This window comes from Mustela putorius, unplaced genomic scaffold (genome assembly GCF_011764305.1).
Source record: "Mustela putorius furo isolate JIRA1106 unplaced genomic scaffold, ASM1176430v1.1 tig00003854_pilon_pilon_pilon, whole genome shotgun sequence".
In the NCBI taxonomy this organism is placed as follows: Eukaryota; Metazoa; Chordata; class Mammalia; order Carnivora; family Mustelidae; genus Mustela; species Mustela putorius.
Genome location: NW_025422006.1, coordinates 652,699 through 669,307, shown reverse-complemented (window position 1 = coordinate 669,307; position 16,609 = coordinate 652,699). Strand labels below are relative to the sequence as shown.

General features: G+C 50.7%; 1 protein-coding gene across 5 annotated transcripts in view; it reads left to right on the top strand.

Moving 5' to 3' along the window:
• The window catches only part of FAM120A (family with sequence similarity 120A), a 97,622-nt gene that overhangs the window by 75,556 nt on the left and 5,457 nt on the right, over positions 1-16,609 (top strand). For 2 of the 5 annotated variants that reach the window (XM_045064964.1, XM_045064961.1), the window contains 6 exons: positions 3,263-3,377; positions 8,273-8,482; positions 9,901-10,084; positions 10,602-10,739; positions 12,756-12,897; positions 13,549-13,645. In XM_045064964.1, coding sequence (XP_044920899.1) covers positions 3,263-3,377; positions 8,273-8,482; positions 9,901-10,084; positions 10,602-10,739; positions 12,756-12,897; positions 13,549-13,645 — 886 coding nt within the window. Of the gene's footprint in view, positions 1-3,262; positions 3,378-4,738; positions 4,943-8,272; positions 8,483-9,900; positions 10,085-10,601; positions 10,740-12,755; positions 12,898-13,548; positions 13,646-16,609 lie in introns of those variants that run through there. The other 3 variants (XM_045064962.1, XM_045064963.1, XM_045064965.1) reach the window with 3 other exon arrangements.

Below are 16,609 nucleotides of genomic sequence, written 5' to 3'. Positions count from 1 at the left end.
TGCCGTGGGCAGGGATGTAGGGCAGTGGGCAGGAGCTGGTAGACGTGAGGCCAGCTCACTGCCAAGGCCACGGCAGTGCGGCTGCTGACCCCTGGCTGTGGTGGCTGTGTGTGGGGCTGGGTGCGGGGCCGGGCTGGTGGTCAGCCACGGGGTTTCCCTTTCGTTAGTTTTCTTTTTTCTTTGTCTTTACTTTTTGGATTTTGTTTGTTTGTTTTGCATAACTTCAGACTTGAACAGATTGTGAGAGGAGTTCGAGGACTCTGGCGGTCCTTCACCCAGACTCCCGACATGCTCGTTTTATTGCAGCAGTTTTTTCTTGTTCTGTCCATGTGTCTTGGCCCTTGAGTGGAAGTTGTGGGCCTCTATCCCTGAGCCCTTGGGTGTGTATTTCTAAAAACAAAGACATTGTCAAAATCAGAAAACTCCTCTTAGTACAGCTCATGTATATGTTTTTCTGAAATTTTGCCAGTTGTCCCAGGGATGTCCTGCATCAGCCACAGGTGACCTCAGCTCGTGCTGGCATTCAGCTGCCAAGTCTCTCCCAGTCCTCGAAGCTTCCAGGCTTCCTCTGGGTTGATGCGGAGCGAACACTGGCTTGTCTGCAGATAGTCCATCTTGTAGCCAGCACATGAAGTAATGGGGCAGCAGCCCCAGGAAGCTGTCCGAACAAACAGGCTCCCAGACCCTGGCTGCTGCTTGTCTGCTTCCGAGTGGACTGTTTCTCGGTCCGTGGGTACCAGTGTCTCTCTGCAGTGAGGTCTGTTCCTGTCTCTGGGCAGGTGCTCCAACAGTGTGGTGGTGGTTGTGGTCTTGATGCCTGTGTCCCTTCCAGGGCAGTCAACACTGACAGCAGCGGTGAGTGGGAGGATAGCAGCCAGATCTCTAGAACTATCCTTGCAAGCAGGGTAGGGTGGAGGTGGGATGCAGACCTGAGCCGAGGTTCAGTGTTGGGGTGGAACTGTCCAGAATAGGGCAGTAGGCGGCCTTCCCAGTCTACAGCTGAGGCAGACGGCCCTCATCCCAGAGAGCTCATGTTCTGAGCCCCGGGCTGGGTTCAGTCCTGGTGGGACTCAGGTCAGTAGGTAGATAAGGGAATGGAGCGCTTAAGCCCTGGAGCAAGACACAGGCAGTTGGTGGTACCTGTGTCCGCACCCTGGGGAGCACAGCCTTCCCAGGGCGGGTTGCACTGGGACCTGCCCCTGGCTGGCCTTGCAGATAGCCTCCCACTGTCTGCATGGGTGGAGCAGTGTGGCAGGTAGGGGGGCAGACCAGGCCACTGCCCGTCACCTTCACTTTTGACCACGATGCTGTGGGGATGGCCTGTGTCGTGTGGTTTCCACTCATGCGTTGCACCCTTGTGCATCCAGAACGAGGTGAATGGTGGTTTTGTGTAAGGGGGACTAGAAAGCCAAACGGAGGAGATACGGGTATTCTAACCAAAAACACTGTTGTTCAGCTAAACTGACTCCTAGGAGTCTTTGCTGCCAACAAAACCAGCCTGCCCCCGGGATGGCGTTTTTTTCTCATTCATCATTTTAAAAGGAACATGGGAGGGCGTGCCAGGGGAAGCATTCATGTCTTGTGGGCGTGCGGGGTGACACTGGGAGGCTGCACAGCACCAAGCGCATCCTGAGCCAGTGCTGTCCACGTGCATGTGTTCGAGACAGCAGCTCTCGTGTTCTGCGTGTTTCGTCACCATCCAGGTGCAGCCCGATTTGCAGGAAGAGGCCATACACAGACCCCAGTGTTTCCCACAGCCACTGTTGTTGGACTGGGGGCCTTGTTCACACTTGCTGTGTCTCACATCAAGCCCTGACTCAGACTGCTGTCCCTACAGCTGTACGGGTGCTGTCTTTGTCACTGTGGCCATCAACAGTTCCATGAAATGATACTTAGGTGTCTGTTAAAGACGCCCCACTAACCTGAGTTCCCACAGATGCAGCGTCTACCACTCATTTGCCTGGACATTACCCGTACTTCCTCCTTGCACCACGTCCTGTTCCTGAGAACGTGGACGCTCTGCCGCGGGTCCCCGTCTCTGAGGTGGGGCAGGGTGGCCCCTGGCTTGGGGTTGCAGGGGCCATGAAGCTGGGAGATGGGATGTGCCATGTAGACTGGTGCCTGGCACCTGCCGAGAACTTTCGGTGTTCTCTTGAGGTTTTCATTGAAAATACTTCTCCTGATGTACTGGACAGAACCTCCTGCTTTGCCTGTACATGCACATTCCCGTGGATGGGCATTGATTATCACTGACACAGGGCTCCACACCAACTTGCTCCTGCTTCTGTTGACCTAGATTTTTAGCTTGGGGAGAACTTCCTCAGCAGACAGGCCTGGGAAGGGCTTTGTGCATGTCATGGCTCTTGCGGCTGTGTTTTAACTGCCCATCAGAGGTCACAGAGGGGTCTGTCAGCCCAGGTTATTTTTAGCGACCAGCAGCAACTTGACTGAGTCATCCTTCAGGTTTGCCAGGTGCAGGGCTGGGGCCATTAGGCTCTCGGGGAGACTTGGGCTGGGGCCATGGCAGCGATGCCTTGGCTCGGTGACCTGGGGTTGTCACAGAGGCAGGGCATGTGGCGAGGCGAGGAAGGAGGAAGACCGTGGATGCTGGTGGATCCCGGGCAGACGGCACGGGTGGATGTTTCAGATTTGAACATCAGTTTCACCCCAGCTGCTCACTCTAGGGCTGCCCCCCAGAGGCCAGGGGGTCCAAGGGTTGTGGGCTCTGGTGGTGGAGGCCATGACATCAGTTCCGGTCCCTTGGGCCCCTGCCTGTCCCTTCCTCTGGTGCCCACAGGTGTCCCTTCCTCAGGGCCCAAGCCTCTTCTGTGCACGTGTCTCACACACACTCGCTCCTCACTGGGAGCCGTGTCTTTTTTATTTGTACCTAGAGTCTGCCTCCCAGGTGTCTGGTCTTGAACTGAAATAAAGAAATCGTGTAAATTGGTGCTTGAAATGTATTTTCAGGGTTTGAATACCGAAGAGAAGCCGCGTCAGAAATCCCCGAGCAGTGGCTTTGCAGCACGTGCAGATGTGCTGTGCTATTTTAATCACTCTGAAAGCAAACCTTGTGTCAAGCCCAGGTGCCTTACGTGCGTTTGTAGCTGGTGTCCTGCAGCGCACGTGGGCGCTCGGGGAGAACTCTCGGTGGTACCCCGCACAGTGCGTGTCATCTGAGAGTCCTTAGAACCTGGGCACCAGATTGTGCGTGTGACCAGTGACTGCTCCATCCTGACGCCAGACCCTCTCTGTCCACCTGTAGGTATATGGTGCAGTGGCCTGGAGCACGGATCCTGCGTCGCCAGGAGCTGGACGCCTTCCTGGCTCAGGCGCTGTCCCCCAAACTCTATGAGCCTGACCAGCTGCAGGAGCTTAAGGTAATGGACAAGCCTCATTCCTTGTGTTGGGAAGTGTTGCTTTGGAGTTCTGTGATGAGGGCTGACCTCACCGGGCAAAGCCGCTCAGAGCGCTAGACTAGAAAACCGAGCCGCGGACTTGGGAGCCTTCAGGGCAAAGGCAGTATCCTTCCCGGTGATGGAAATGGTCAAGTCTACTTCTGTCCAATAGAGGTTTTCCCTCGTCACCAGGGGGTGTTTACTCTTATTTTCACATCAGGAAGTGAGCTTGCTTGTTTTAGGTGGGGACCCTGAACCCCGGGGAGGGCTTGGTCTTCAGGATTGTCTCACATCTGGCCAGGATTCTTTTCTCATTTCGTTCTGTTGTTCCTAATAACAGCATTCATTTTCTCTAAAAAGTAGTCTTGGCCCTCCTCAATTGTAAACCCCTTTAAAAGCCACTTGAAGCGCAGTGCTACACCATCATTCCTGCACCCCTTTTACTTAGCCTTTAACATCGTATTCCTTTTAATTTTTCCTTCCAGTAACTCCTTTTGTTCTTTATTGTTTTGGCAATGTTAATTTTCTCCAAGTGGTCCCCTGATTTTTCGGGGTGCTTATCTTTTCAGTGCACTTGGGTTAGTCGCTGTGTTTGCACAGCTGTACTTGCTTTCTGTAATGTCTGGGCTAAACTTTAGAAAGTTTAAGACTTTCCAGAGTTAGCTTAATCAGTGGATCTGCCTTTATTTTTAATGTACAGGGTTTGTTTTTCCTTTGACATAGTTTTTTGTTTTGTTTTGTTTTGTTTGTTTTTTGTTTTTTAAATATTTGATTTGTAATCCGATAATCTCTTTTGACAAATTGCCTTCACTTTTAGATCTTTTTGCCATTCTTTATGAAGGCATTCTTTCCCTGGAGGGGTGTTCGAGGCTCACTGTATAGATTTTCAGTATTCCACAATTGGGGCCCAATCAGTGTCTGGTTCCCCTGAATTATTGGGTTAAATTCAGTAATTTGGTGTTGAGTAGCCCTCGACCATGTGGAGCCCAGGTCACATGTGGCCGCCCTAAGCTTCTGATGACTTCAGCACAAGCTAAATGAGACAACAAAACTTAGAACCCACCCCAAATTATATTCCTTACTTTGCAGATCAAGCTTTTCTGTTTGTTAGACAGAAATTATTTTCATTTGTAATGTTTTCGAATTTAAGTTTTCGTTCTAGAGTATTTGGCTGGGTATCCCCGAAAGGCTGGCCCTCAGCGCAGGCTCTCGCTCCCGTGCCCCCGGCTGGTGGTGCCATCAGCTCTGTCTTCGTCCCCAGCCTGTGCTCAGGGGTGTTGTGAATACTTTGACTAGCGTGTGCTGCCATCCCTCTACCTCTACTTCCTGTTTCTCTTATTTAGATTATTACATCAGTATTGACATCCCAGTTCTGAAAATCAGACCGCCAGGTATCAGGTATGCCCACCAAGCCTTACTCACCATCAAGTTGCTTTTCCTCAAAGTTCATCTTCTCTCCCATATCCTTTTCATTTTGGATCAACACACAAGGTGTAACTTTTGAAAGACAGCCACACTCTAAGCTTTCATTTTGGTTCTTTTGAGATCTTAGTGCTTTCATGGTTTTCTCCTGATCCTTCCTCTGAAGCCAGGTGTTTTGAGAGCTGTGTTTAGAAAGACCGATTTTATGTGCAGTGACTTGAGGCCCGCCACTGTCCCTTTGGCTCTTGCTGGTCTGGAGGTTCGCCTTCCCTTCGAGGATGGCCTGCACCTCTGGTAGTTCATTCACAAGCAGCCCAGATTCCGGAGAGCTAGAAGGGGGAAACAGCATTCATGGGGGGGCTAGGTAGGTTTTTATTTTATTTTTATTTTTATTTTTATTTTTATTTTTAAGATTGAGGATTCTCTCAGCTATCAGATTGAGAACTGGTAGGAATAGTCATTATTTAAATGCTACAGAAATCCCTAGGCAGAGCTGAGAGTCCCAAAATGCAGTGACAGAAAAGTAAATTTTAAACTGCTTTTTCATTTAACATTAAATTTTTTATATCTATCAAAAGCAAGGATGATGCCTTTCCATGAAATGCCATTTCACTGCTTGGGATATAGTCAACTCTTGATTTTGGTGGTTGTCTTAGGGGCCTTTGTCCAGTTTGTGGATTGCCCAGACCCTGTTTTTCTTCTCTCATTTTTGTCCATTCTGTGCTTTTTAGAATAAAGAGGAGGAGAAAAGAGCAAGACCCAATTCTGACTTGGGCCTCTCGTTGGGTTTTCTGATGGGAGGTGTGGTGGGGAAAGATGTTGAAAGCGTTAATTCAGAATGACTTGGAAGAGTGCATCTTGTCTGTGTGCGCTCCATCTGTCCGCTGTGACCATGACCAGCTGCGTGTCGGGCGCGGCTCACCGCAGAAATGACAGGGATCCATGGCCCTTGTTTTCCCTGCTGTATTTTTTAGGTGCTTCTCTAGGCTACCTGCTTGAAGGTCGTGGTGAAGGTTAATCAGCACCAACCATATGTCTGGAGGAAAGGGTCAGGAGAAGGACGTTTGTATAGGCTCAATACTTGTCCAGTTCCTCTCTCCCCTGCTCTTGACGTCCCCATAATTGCTTTAAATTCTTGTAAGTTTCCCCTATTCAGTGCACAATATAGAAGATGGAGGAGGAGGAGCTCTAAGACCCTATCAGGGCCCTGTGGCTCCTGAAAGCATCAGGGTGTGTGCAGGTGAGCGTGGTCAGTCAGAGGAGGGGTCAGCGGCCCAGCGGAGAGATGCTGGGCAGGCAGCCTTGCCAGCATTTGACTCTTGAACTAATTGGACAGAGAGTGAATTCCATATCTGTAGTTCCTAGGAAGTCAGAGAACTGTGTCACTTTCTCTGATGGAGGGACTTTGGATACTGTGGAGGATTTTCTCTTTCTGGGCCAGAGAGTGAGGCTGGGATGCAAGTATCCCAGCCACAGCCGCGAACAGGGGCTCAGACTCCGGTGCTGCTGGTGACCGGTGTTAAGACCCTGAGCGCTCTGTGACTGTGTGTCCCCCTCTATAAAGTGGAGTGCTAGGAGCAGCGTGAGTGTCACACCGTGGTCGAGATGCAAACGAGGTAATGCATGTGAAAGTGCACGCAGCAGCACGCAGTACATGGGTGTCGCGGTCCCTGAGGGTGCTGCCTGGCGTTATTTGTGTAATTAGCATATAGGGAAAGAAATAGAAAACACTCTGTGAGGTAGTTTAGAAATTGTTTGGGTGAGGCAAGATCCACACACCAGTTGAGATTTTATTTACGTTATTTGAACAGCTTTTATTTTGGGATTTTTTTCTGTGAAATTATGGTAGTTGTGATTAGTAAAACTATATGACTCGATAATCATTTTTGAAACCCATACAAATGGTTCCTTCACTGATGTTGAGTCCATTTAGAGCAGGTGGATGTGTGTGTGGGTGAGGCCGACTTCCCTACGCCTCCCGACAGCTCCCTGGGAGAGCGCTCCACGTCTGCCCACCTGCGCGTGGGGGCTCCATCTTCCATGTGAGGCTGGCGTGGGAAACCAGGTGCTGGCAGCAGCCTCCCCAGAAGGCGTTGCCGGGCTGCAGGATGGCACTGGGTGATGGAGCAGCCTCCATGCCACCCCTGGCGAGGCCATGTTCTCAGGGTCAGCTTTCTAGGAGAAGGCATGTGAGACTCTCTGAGAAGAAGGGACTTTTCACTTCAAGTGAATTCTTTCTCCATTTTCCCCCTCTGTTTCCCTGTTTTCTTCTCATAAGGAAATGTTCCCTGGTCCCATCCTGCAGCCCCGCCTGCCCTCAGCCTAGCACAGTGTCCGTCCCAGTGAGGCTGAAGGCTCAGAGAAGCGACGCCCAAGGCATGGGCTGGCAGGGCTGGGCTGCGAGCTGGGGACAGGCTTTTCCAGGTTTGGAAAAATCCAAAAAACAGAGGTTGGAAAACAGTGTTAGCTGATTGTGGGATGTTGGCACCGAGTGCAAAATAGCAGATGCTCATACATTCATCGGTATCTGGCATGGGAATGACCTTTTTCCTTTTTCATGCAAAGCCAGGGCACCTGCCCCTTTAGGCATTGCTAAGGTGGGTGCCCCGTGAAGACTGCATTCTTGGGACACCATCACCTTCAAAAGTACACGCGCAGGGCGGGAAGACAGAAACCAGGCAGTGAGATCTCGGTTCCGGATAATCCACAAACCAGGTCCTTTGTAGACAGACAATCAAGAGTTGACTGTATCTGTCAGTGTTCCTTGCCCAGCGCACCAGGTGCGAGCAGAGAGGGCTGTGCATGGGTATAGGAGGGCGGCAGCACCAGTGGGGGGAGCCAGGAGAGATAGTCTGCATGGCCCAGACACAGTGTTTTTGTTGTTGTGTTCTCCATTTATAAGCTATCCATTTCTCCCGAAACATTCGACAGTCTCATTAATGAGTTGCTATCTAAAACATTAACGTATAACATGATGTAAATATGAAGTATAGGTTTTAGAATGAAATTATAAGGAGTGCTTTTTAATATAACGACTTGGAAAATGCAGAATCTTATAGAATTGCTCCTTGTTATGATCTTTCTGTTCCTCCGTTACCAGCTTGTAGAATCTGTTTTCATGCGTGAGTTGTGGCCTTCCTGAGCACTAAGGAGACTCCCAGTAATCTGTTACTGGGTCATGTGAGCTGCAACGTGGTGTCTCTGCGCTTGTACAACGCTCTACAGATTCCACGTTGAAATAGGCAGTTTCTTAAATGTTAATCTGTTAAGGAACATAAAACATCTGTGTTCAGATAGCCCAGTGCTAGGTTCACTATGAGGTAGTAACAGGTGTGCTTAGGGGGCATTTGATGGAGGGGTGTCCACATTCACTGTGGAGAGCTGTAGTCAGATGTTGTGAGAAGCAGGTACTGTGGTGCTCTTACTCCATGGAAATCACTCTTTTCCATTTTAAGATCGAGAACCTCGACCCCCGAGGCATTCAGCTGTCAGCTCTCTTCATGAGTGGTGTGGACATGGCCCTGTTTGCGAACGATGCGTGTGGCCAGCCGGTGCCCTGGGAGCACTGCTGCCCTTGGATGTATTTTGACGGGAAGCTCTTCCAGTCCAAACTCCTCAAAGCAAGCCGGGAAAAGACCCCACTCATCGACCTCTGTGATGGTCAGGTCAGTACAGGAGCAGCAGGGGGCAGGGAGGAGCAGCTGGCCACCCCAGAGCGGGATGCAGGAACGTGTGCTGGCTAGTGAGCCTGGGCCTGGCCGCACGTGTGCACAAGTGTCCATGCTGGCTGCGGGCGCCGAGCTGTACCCACCCAAGCGCTAAGTCACCGCACACTGAAGCTGGCCCCTGGGGGACATATGGGGCTGGGCTCCTCCCGGCGTCTGGCCACACCTTTCTCAGCAGCCCAGTATCCTGCCTTGTTTTGTGTGTTTCTGGCACGACATCTCGATGGACACACATTATTCACTTACTCACATTGTCCTCATGGCCAGCAGCAGCACGGTAACAGCCTGAACATGCACATGGCACACTAGCTATCTCCACAAGGCGCATCCCACAGCCTGGCACTTAGGGATATGAGCCAGCACCCGACACGATGCTCAGGCCCATTTCCAACAGCAGAATCACCCACAGAAGCATGAAAACGTGGCACTAAGTAGATGGTGAACAGCACACTTGTGTACAGTGTAAAGTCTGAAACAGGACAGCAGAGCCTAGGCGGCAACTCCTACCTCACCCGGCTCTGCACGGGTCTGCGGAGCGCCGTGAGAATGCCATGAGCACCTACATGGGGTTACAGGACACATTTCAGCAATAGGTGACTCCACAAACGTGCAGCTCCTGAATGTGGAGGGACCATGCTTGTTGGAAATCCTGGTGAAGTCAGCCGTCATGTGATCTTGTCCCATGGCATGAAAGAGCCTCCATTTGCTTCAGGCTTCTAACTACATGTTCTCCCCGAGCTGCTGTGGCTCCCAAGTCAGGCTCCGTCTAAAGACGGATTGATGGGATACATGGGTTTTCAGATTCTCGGATTAAGAATTTGTGTTGTTTTATGTCTTTTCGTATTTATTAACAAAAGACACTCCAGGTGAACGTTACAGGTGTTTTCTCACAGTGGCTTTGGCGCACACAGGCAGTGTGGTGTGCATCTGTGCGGGTCGCTGTCGCCTTCTGTGACACGTGCAGCACACGCCGGGCCAAGCGCTCGGTCCGCGGGCATCGTCTTTGCTGTTTGGACTCAACCACTGGTTTCCAGGACCAAAAACTACACTTTCAGTTAAGAACTCCTATAGGAAATGGTTCTCACCTGGAGATGAGCCAGCAAAGCTGGGGTTTAAGTTTTTAAGTTGGTGTTTGTCTGGGGTTAAGGCCATGGGAGTGAGGGGGATCTATTCATTGTTTGCATTTTCCACCTTGCTTGCCTTTTGTACCAAGCGTGGCTCTGCAGACCAGGACTGTGACTTGGGAGAAAGTGTGGAGACACATCCTGGCGGTCGGTGTGTCTCACTTTGTCCTGTCCATTCCAACTCGAGCCAAGCCTCGTGAGCCACGTTTTCACATGCTGGCACTTGACTTGCAGGCCGAGCAAGCTGCCAAGGTGGAGAAGATGCGGCAGAGCATCCTGGAAGGGCTGAACCTCTCCCGGCAGAGCCACCCGCTTCCCTTCCCGCCACCCACGGCGCTGCCCTTCTACCCTGCCTCCGTGTACCCCCGGCACTTCGGGCCCGTCCCCCCAGCTCAGGGCCGAGGGCGGGGCTTTGCAGGTGAGTGTGCAGGCACTGTCAGGAGGGACTGGCAGTGTGAAGGGACAGGCACGCGTGCCACAGGCACCCCGTGTAGCCCTGGTCCACATCTTGCTGCACTGGGACCTTGTAACTAGTCACCAGGCTTACGATGATGTATGCAGCATCAGCTTTTCAGGGTAGACAGGGTGCAGACTCAACTCCCGAAGCCGTTATGGGGAAGGGAGAGAGGGAAATACAGAGGCTGCTGGAGAGACTAGGTGTTACCAGTTGGTCGGCTCAAGTCTGGGGGCCAGAGGAGTCTTCTCCGCCAAGGCCGCCCCCACCACCCCCTGGGCCAAGTGGCTGAGCCCCCATGCTTGACACTTCAGAGTTGTTCATTGCTGGCAAGAGGGGCTGGGAGACCCCTCCCTGGCAGCTGATGGTATGGAAGCAGCAGCTGAAGGAGACAGGGTCACTCTGCCCAGAGGCCCACCGGTGGCTCCCTCCGAACCCGCTCCTCATGGCTTCTCCGTCTCTCTCCACCCGGGTCCCACAGGAGTCTGTGGCTTTGGAGGCCCCTATGGGGAGACTGTAGCAACAGGCGCTTACCGTGCCTTCCGAGTGGCAACGGCAGCGGGACACTGCGGAGCCTTCTCCGGCGGTGACAGCGGCAGGACTAGCAAGTCGCAGGGTGGTAATTATGCCATGCCTTCTCCTAGAGCTTCGCTGCCCCACCTGGTCCCCCTCTGCTGTCCTGGCCCAACACTGCATCCTTTCTGCTAGGCCCGCTCCCAGCCCGGTCTGCCCCCAGGTCTCGGCCTGGCAGTGGGGCCATCGAGTGTCCATGCGGCCATGTGTGCCTGGCCCCAGTGTCACCTCCTGTGCTGGGACAGGCTGCCTGGCGGTGCCTGTTGGTGGGCTATTCCCCTGATGAGAGGGGATGAGCTGGCGTAGAAGGTTCTGAGGTTGTAGCAGAACTCCTGGCACAAAAACTTTCCACAGACTGTTCCGTAGGAAACGTTTTTAAAGAAAGTTCTAATAACCACATACATAGATACATTTATTTTAAATTCCCTTTGCTTTTCTTCTTGTATGTGTAGCCTTACAAGAGAGAAGAAAGTCTTAACATTTAGTTTTGAAATAATGTCTTTTGATTTAGCTGTAATTAGAGCCTGTGACTTGTAGCTGTGTCACATGTCCCGTATTTTGGGACTGCAGAGTTAGGCCCGGCCATCCCATCCACGTCACAGGGCCCTTCCGATACATTTTTAAGTAGCTCCAGGATAGGCAAGGCTTCCTCTCCTGCCCAGGAATGTTTTTCCAGCTCAGCCCCTGGGGCTGGAGGGAAACCTCTTCTGGAGCAGTAAAGACTCGCAGGCCAGCGCAGACCCCACCCCCCAACCCCCAGAGGGGCTCTGGGACCATTTCTCTCCCTCACCAACCCTGCATGCCCCTCTCCTGCCTCCCACCAGTGCTTTTCTTCCTGCCCACGCCATGCAACGTGCAGTGACGCGTGCTCGGTGCTTCGCCACTGGCTTCAGCTCCTTGCACCCCTTGTCTGGACACTCACATCAGTGTGTAGTTGGGATACAGCTCTGGGTGGGGTGGTGACTGTGGACACTGTGGGGTCAGAAGTAGTTTCTTGGGCCGAAATGGCAAGAGGAACCTGTTCCTAACTACTCGCAAACTGTGTCTGGAGCTCAGCTCTGCACTGTCCAGTGCAGTGACCGGCAGGCACTGTGCTCTGGAGCGCTTGACCTGTGCTTGTCCGATCTGAGCTGGGTCCGAAACACAAAACACACATCCAGTTTTAGACCTCATATGGATAAAGGAATACAAAATAGCTAATTACTAGTTTTTATATTGGTTACATATTGAAATAATAGTGTTTTGATATGTTGGGTCAAATAAAACATTATCAAAACCTATTTCATCTGTTGTATTTTTTCAGTGTGGCTATTAGGAACACGAGGCCTGTCATAGATGTGCTTGCTGGGCAGTGCTGGTTGGCAGCTGATTGTCGTGTTGAAAACCCGGATCATAGAGAGTGTATTAGGGTCCGTTTCATCTGCCAGGAAATAAGAAGCTTGAGGTTCTGTTTGGTTTTTATCAGAAGTTTTGCTCTCAGTTAACTGAGAATTTTCTTAGTTTAGTCAGAAAACCTTAGAAAATGCAAGCTATACACAGCTAATAGAAGTTAGTGAATACAGTGGATGTTTGTGACCCCACATGAGGGAATTCTGATTTAACAGTACAGTGAGAAATAAAGCCACAATTCCTGGTTAGCTTCTGTAATGTTTGGTGAAGGCAGGAACTGTGGAAGCAGTTACTCAAAGAGAAAACACTCTGAGTTTGCAGGTGTCCACCTCTGTGGTGGAGGCAGTGTGTGGGGACTGCCTGGCGGCAGCGGTTTACTAAACCTGTTTCAGTCTAAAAGCCCCTCACAGTTTGCATCTGTAACTCATTTCAGTTGTTAGTTCTGTGTAGCTGGCACGTTTGCTTACTCTCAGGTGTGTTTGTAACAACAGCTAAAACTATTAAAATCAAATGATGTGCACATTAATACTTTATGTCATAAATAAATCTTCCCAAAGCAAGGGAAGGGGCCTTTCTATGAAATATAAGCCACAGTTGAAAAGAAAGTGCTTGCTTATTCCTTTTTGCAATTTTTAATATGTGATTGTCAAGAGTTGTTCTATTTTTTATGCAGGACTGCAGCCTATACCTTCTCAGGGAGGGAAGCTAGAAATAGCTGGCACCGTGGTCGGCCACTGGGCTGGGAGCAGAAGGGGCCGCGGGGGCCGCGGGCCTTTCCCTCTGCAAGTGGTTTCTGTTGGAGGACCAGCACGGGGGTAAGTTCTGAAAGTGTGTTTGTGTTAATAGAAAACAGCCTCTTTATTCTTTCTTTCTTTTTTTTTTTTTTTTAAGATTTTATTTATTCACTTGACAGAGAGGAATCACAAGTAGGCAGAGAGGCAGGCAGAGAGAGGGGGGAAGCAGGCTCCCTGCTGAGCAGAGAGCCCGATGCAGGTCTCGATCCCAGGACCCTGAGACCATGACCCAAGCAGAAGGCAGAGACTCAATCACTGAGCCACCCAGGCGCCCCTAGCTAGCCTCTTCTTTCAATTAGGACTTTCCTAGGAACATTTTTATATCATTAGATACATCTTCGTTGATGTCACTGTTTGTGGTTACATAGGATTCCATTATATATGGTATTAGGTAGTTCTTTCAACCATTATTAAGTAATTATCAACACATTATTTAATTAACCATTTTTCAGTATTTAAAAAGTAGCATTTTTGAAGTGTATGGTTTTCAAATTGAATATACTGGATATGGACTCAAACGATTGATATCTTGGAATGTTAGAATTAGTCTGTGGTGTGACCGTGATTTACTAGACAGTGCTACTACTGCAGGAGAGCGACATCATTTTACATGTTTCGGCTGTCTTCAGCAGACTCAAGCCTGTGTGCTTCTGTCATCTTCTCTCTGTTCAGGCGTCCAAGGGGAGTGATTTCCACTCCAGTGATCAGAACGTTTGGAAGAGGTGGACGGTACTACGGCAGAGGCTATAAAAACCAGGGTGTGATTCAGGTAATCCGCAGCGCAGGGCAGTGGCGCACTCTGAGGGCCCAGGCTTCCGGGCTAGTCCTCTGGAGCCTGTGTCCAGACAGCGGGTGCTGGTGGGGGGTTCTGCAGCTGCCGAGCACGTGAGGGGCCTGCCAGCTGTGACTCTTCAGCCCAGTTGTGCAGGCGGCAGCCACGGTGCTGAAGAGTATGGTTTCCTGGTCACAGCTGCATGGGGAACATTCCCAGGGTGTTAGCGGCATTTATGTTATAAAACGTTTAAGTAAATAGCAGCTAGGTTTTAAAAAGAAAACTGGTATCTTTTTCTTCTCCTGGACCATCTTGACTAGCTCTTCCCTGAGAGGTTCAGCCTGTGAGGGGACACAGTCATGAACATGTCTCTAGGAAAGAGCTGGGGTTTCTTCCTGCTTTGGATACTACCACTTTAGAACCTGGATCCTGATGAATTTCCCCTTGAGAACGATCTTTTAGAAATGCCAGTCAGCCTGCTTCTCGAGTTACGACATTCAATCAAAGTGTGATTTTCTGTCCATGCTGTGCATGCAAACCTCAGGACTCTCCAGTGACTCATGTACCAATAACCACACACGGAAGTTTAATTGGCCAGAAGAAACTAAAACACCTGCCTTTACCAGTTGACCTCAGCATCATAAAAACTTCTCTTTGTTTTTTCTAAGGTTCATTTTATGTTGGCGGTGGGGGGGGCGGTGCAGAGAGAGAATCTCAAGCAGACTCCCTGTCGAGCACAGGGCCCAACACGGGGCTTGATCTCGAGATGCTGCATGAGATCATGACCTGAGCTGAAACCAAGATGCTCAACCAACTACACCAACAGGAATTTCTGTTTTGGTGAAATATATCTAGCAAGTCAGATACAAAGACAGCCCCTCCCTAGAAGCAGGGTCCAGGCAGCCCATCTGCAGTGCAGCGTCCCCCAGGGTGGGGAGTGTGCTCTGCTCACTTTGGCCCTCCCAGGTCCACCCCAACCTTCCTGTCTTCAGAGACGCCCTTCTGAGCGGAAAGCACTCAGCCTCGACAGGTTTATGAGAGGGAGGGGAACCCAGCCTTGCTGTGCTCCAACCCAGAGCCTGTCCTGTGCAGAGAGCCCTCATGGGGACTTCAGCCCTACTGGTTATGGGGCCTTTACAGGGCCCCACACAAGACAACTGTGTGGCATAGCCTCTTCCTTGTCTCCATAGTGTGCTGAATCCACCGGCTTCGCTCCCTCCCTGCCTGTTTCCTTCACTTTTTGAAGGAGGGACGATGCAGTGTGTCGCCCACAGACTCTGCGTCTGGCCAGGTGTATTCTGAGGGGCTGGCTCCCCATGACCCGACCTCCTCTTCTGGCATCCTAGTAGTGGGTCTGAGTGCCCTGCCAGTCGTGGGTCTCTGTCCCTGTGACAAGACCGAGGTGGACCCGTGCGCTTCTGTCAGGGGCACACGTGTCTGTGTGTTAGGACCTAATGTACTGATGCGCCACTGACTGGATCCATTTATTCACTGGAAATTGCAAAAGGAAGATGTTCTTACTCCGTCATTGCTCTTTTCATTGTTTATTGGGGAATTTGTATAAAGAGATGCTTCTTCCCCTTGCCTCCTGTTTAGTACCTGAGTATGACAGTCCTGGCAGGACAGACACGTTGCCTGCCTTGGCCATGGGCCTTTGGTGTGGCATCTGGTCTGTGGTGGCTTCTTTTGAGGGCATCACCTGGCCCAGCACCACATTTCTCTTAGTTCCTTGGGCTCTTTAGTAGGAAATGGCATTTCACGACCACTGTCTGGGTGCCCACGGACCCTGATGCCATGGCTCGGTCACTGTTCCTTGTGCTCTGTGTGCACTCACCTGGACACGCAGTCCTGTTTGTTTGTGCAGAAACACACAAGTGACATGCCTGCTTTTTATTGTTTGGTTGGGTTTTTTTTTTGAGATACAATCCTCCTGAATTCACACTGTTTCTAATTTATTTATTTATTTATTCATTAAAGATTTTATTTATTTGACAGATCACAAGTAGGCAGAGAGGCAGGCAGAGAGAGGAGGAAGCAGGCTTCCCGCCGAGCAGAGAGCGCAATGCGGGGCTTGATCCCAGGACCCTGAGATCGTGACCCGAGCCGAAGGCAGAGGCTTTAACCCACTGAGCCACCCAGACGCCTCACACTGTTTCTAATTTAAACGTGGGTGTTTGCTTACAGGACTTGTGTTGAGTCTCTCATGTTATGTCTGCATGTGGATCTCTGTCTTTCCTCACACCAAGTCACTGTTTCTGTGCTTTTCCTATGAACAGAGCTAGAGGAAGGACGTGTACTCAGATGTATCATGCCCACAGACACGCACACATCTACGCTGCCGTGCACTCGGTGTACCATGCACAACAGACACACGCATGTGTATGCCGTTGCTTTTCTTCAGTAAAATACCTCCAGGGTTTGTATGGACTCTTCTGATTCAAATTTAAGACCTTGGGAATTTGACCTAAACTTTACTGTTGGTATCGGTATGTCTCTTCTTCCACCCCAAGAACCCAGGGTTGATAAGTTAGATGGCCTTGGACGTGTCACTGATTTTGTCCCAGCTGTGTGCACAGTGGCTCAGTCCCCCAGCTGGCACATTTCTGAGGGCTGTTACCGACTAGGTCATCCCAGCACACAGCCTTGACCTGCCACCCCACCTGTGCCTCATTTGCCCAGCTTCTGTGGAAGTGTGTCCTCTGCCTGCCAGCCTTGTCCCTTGAGGCTGTCCTCAGTAGACCACAGAGGGGACCCCATGGAGATGAGGGGCCGTTTGAAAGCACTTTGCTTTCCTAACAATCGAAAGCAGTGGTTCTTACCTCCCACTCAGGTGTCTCATGGACGTTCTCTCATTTTCTTCTTTCATAAAGCTTTGTGTTGAAGACTGACAATAAAAGAATCGTCTTTCTCTGGGAAGTCGTTTGCGGTTTTGGCGCAAAGGCCCAAACTGTTTTTGTTTCT